We start from the raw sequence: 469 nt of genomic DNA on the forward strand, positions 1-469 counted from the left end.
GGGCGGCAGCTCTCAGACTGTCAGCTGTGCGCACCGGGGCAGTACTGCAATACGACGGGTGCCGTGGCGCCGAGTGGTCCGTGCGACCCGGGGTACTTTTGCCAGTTCAACAACGCTGTGGCGCGGCCGACTGGTATATCGACCGTGAACGGCGTACAACTGGGTGGCGGCATATGTCCGGTGGCCAACTTTTGTTCTGGCGGGTCGAGCGCACCGACGGTGTGTGCGGCCGGGACGTACTCGATCAGTACGGGTGCGAGTCAGTGCACGCCGTGTCCTGCCGGTATACCTCATCACATGTGAATCGGTACAAACTCTCCATGGATGTAGGTTATTACTGTCCGGCGGGGACGAGCGACTACAGTGGGCTGGCGTGTCCGCAAGGGTACTACTGTCCACAAGGGACTCGCACGATGCACGAGTATCCGTGTCCGAAAGGCACGTACAGCAACCAAACGACGCTCCAGAA

The 469-nt window shown here is 60.8% G+C and overlaps 1 protein-coding gene across 1 annotated transcript in view; it reads left to right on the top strand.

Moving 5' to 3' along the window:
• SDRG_17328 (hypothetical protein) overlaps positions 1-469 on the top strand; it is a gene marked incomplete at both ends in the record, with an annotated part of 5098 nt that overhangs the window by 3995 nt on the left and 634 nt on the right. The window contains 2 exons of the mRNA XM_008623569.1: positions 10-283; positions 331-429. Coding sequence (XP_008621791.1) covers positions 10-283; positions 331-429 — 373 coding nt within the window. The remainder of the gene's footprint in view (positions 1-9; positions 284-330; positions 430-469) is intronic.

The sequence above is a fragment of the Saprolegnia diclina genome (genome assembly GCF_000281045.1).
Source record: "Saprolegnia diclina VS20 unplaced genomic scaffold supercont1.268, whole genome shotgun sequence".
Classification (NCBI taxonomy): domain Eukaryota; phylum Oomycota; class Saprolegniomycetes; order Saprolegniales; family Saprolegniaceae; genus Saprolegnia; species Saprolegnia diclina.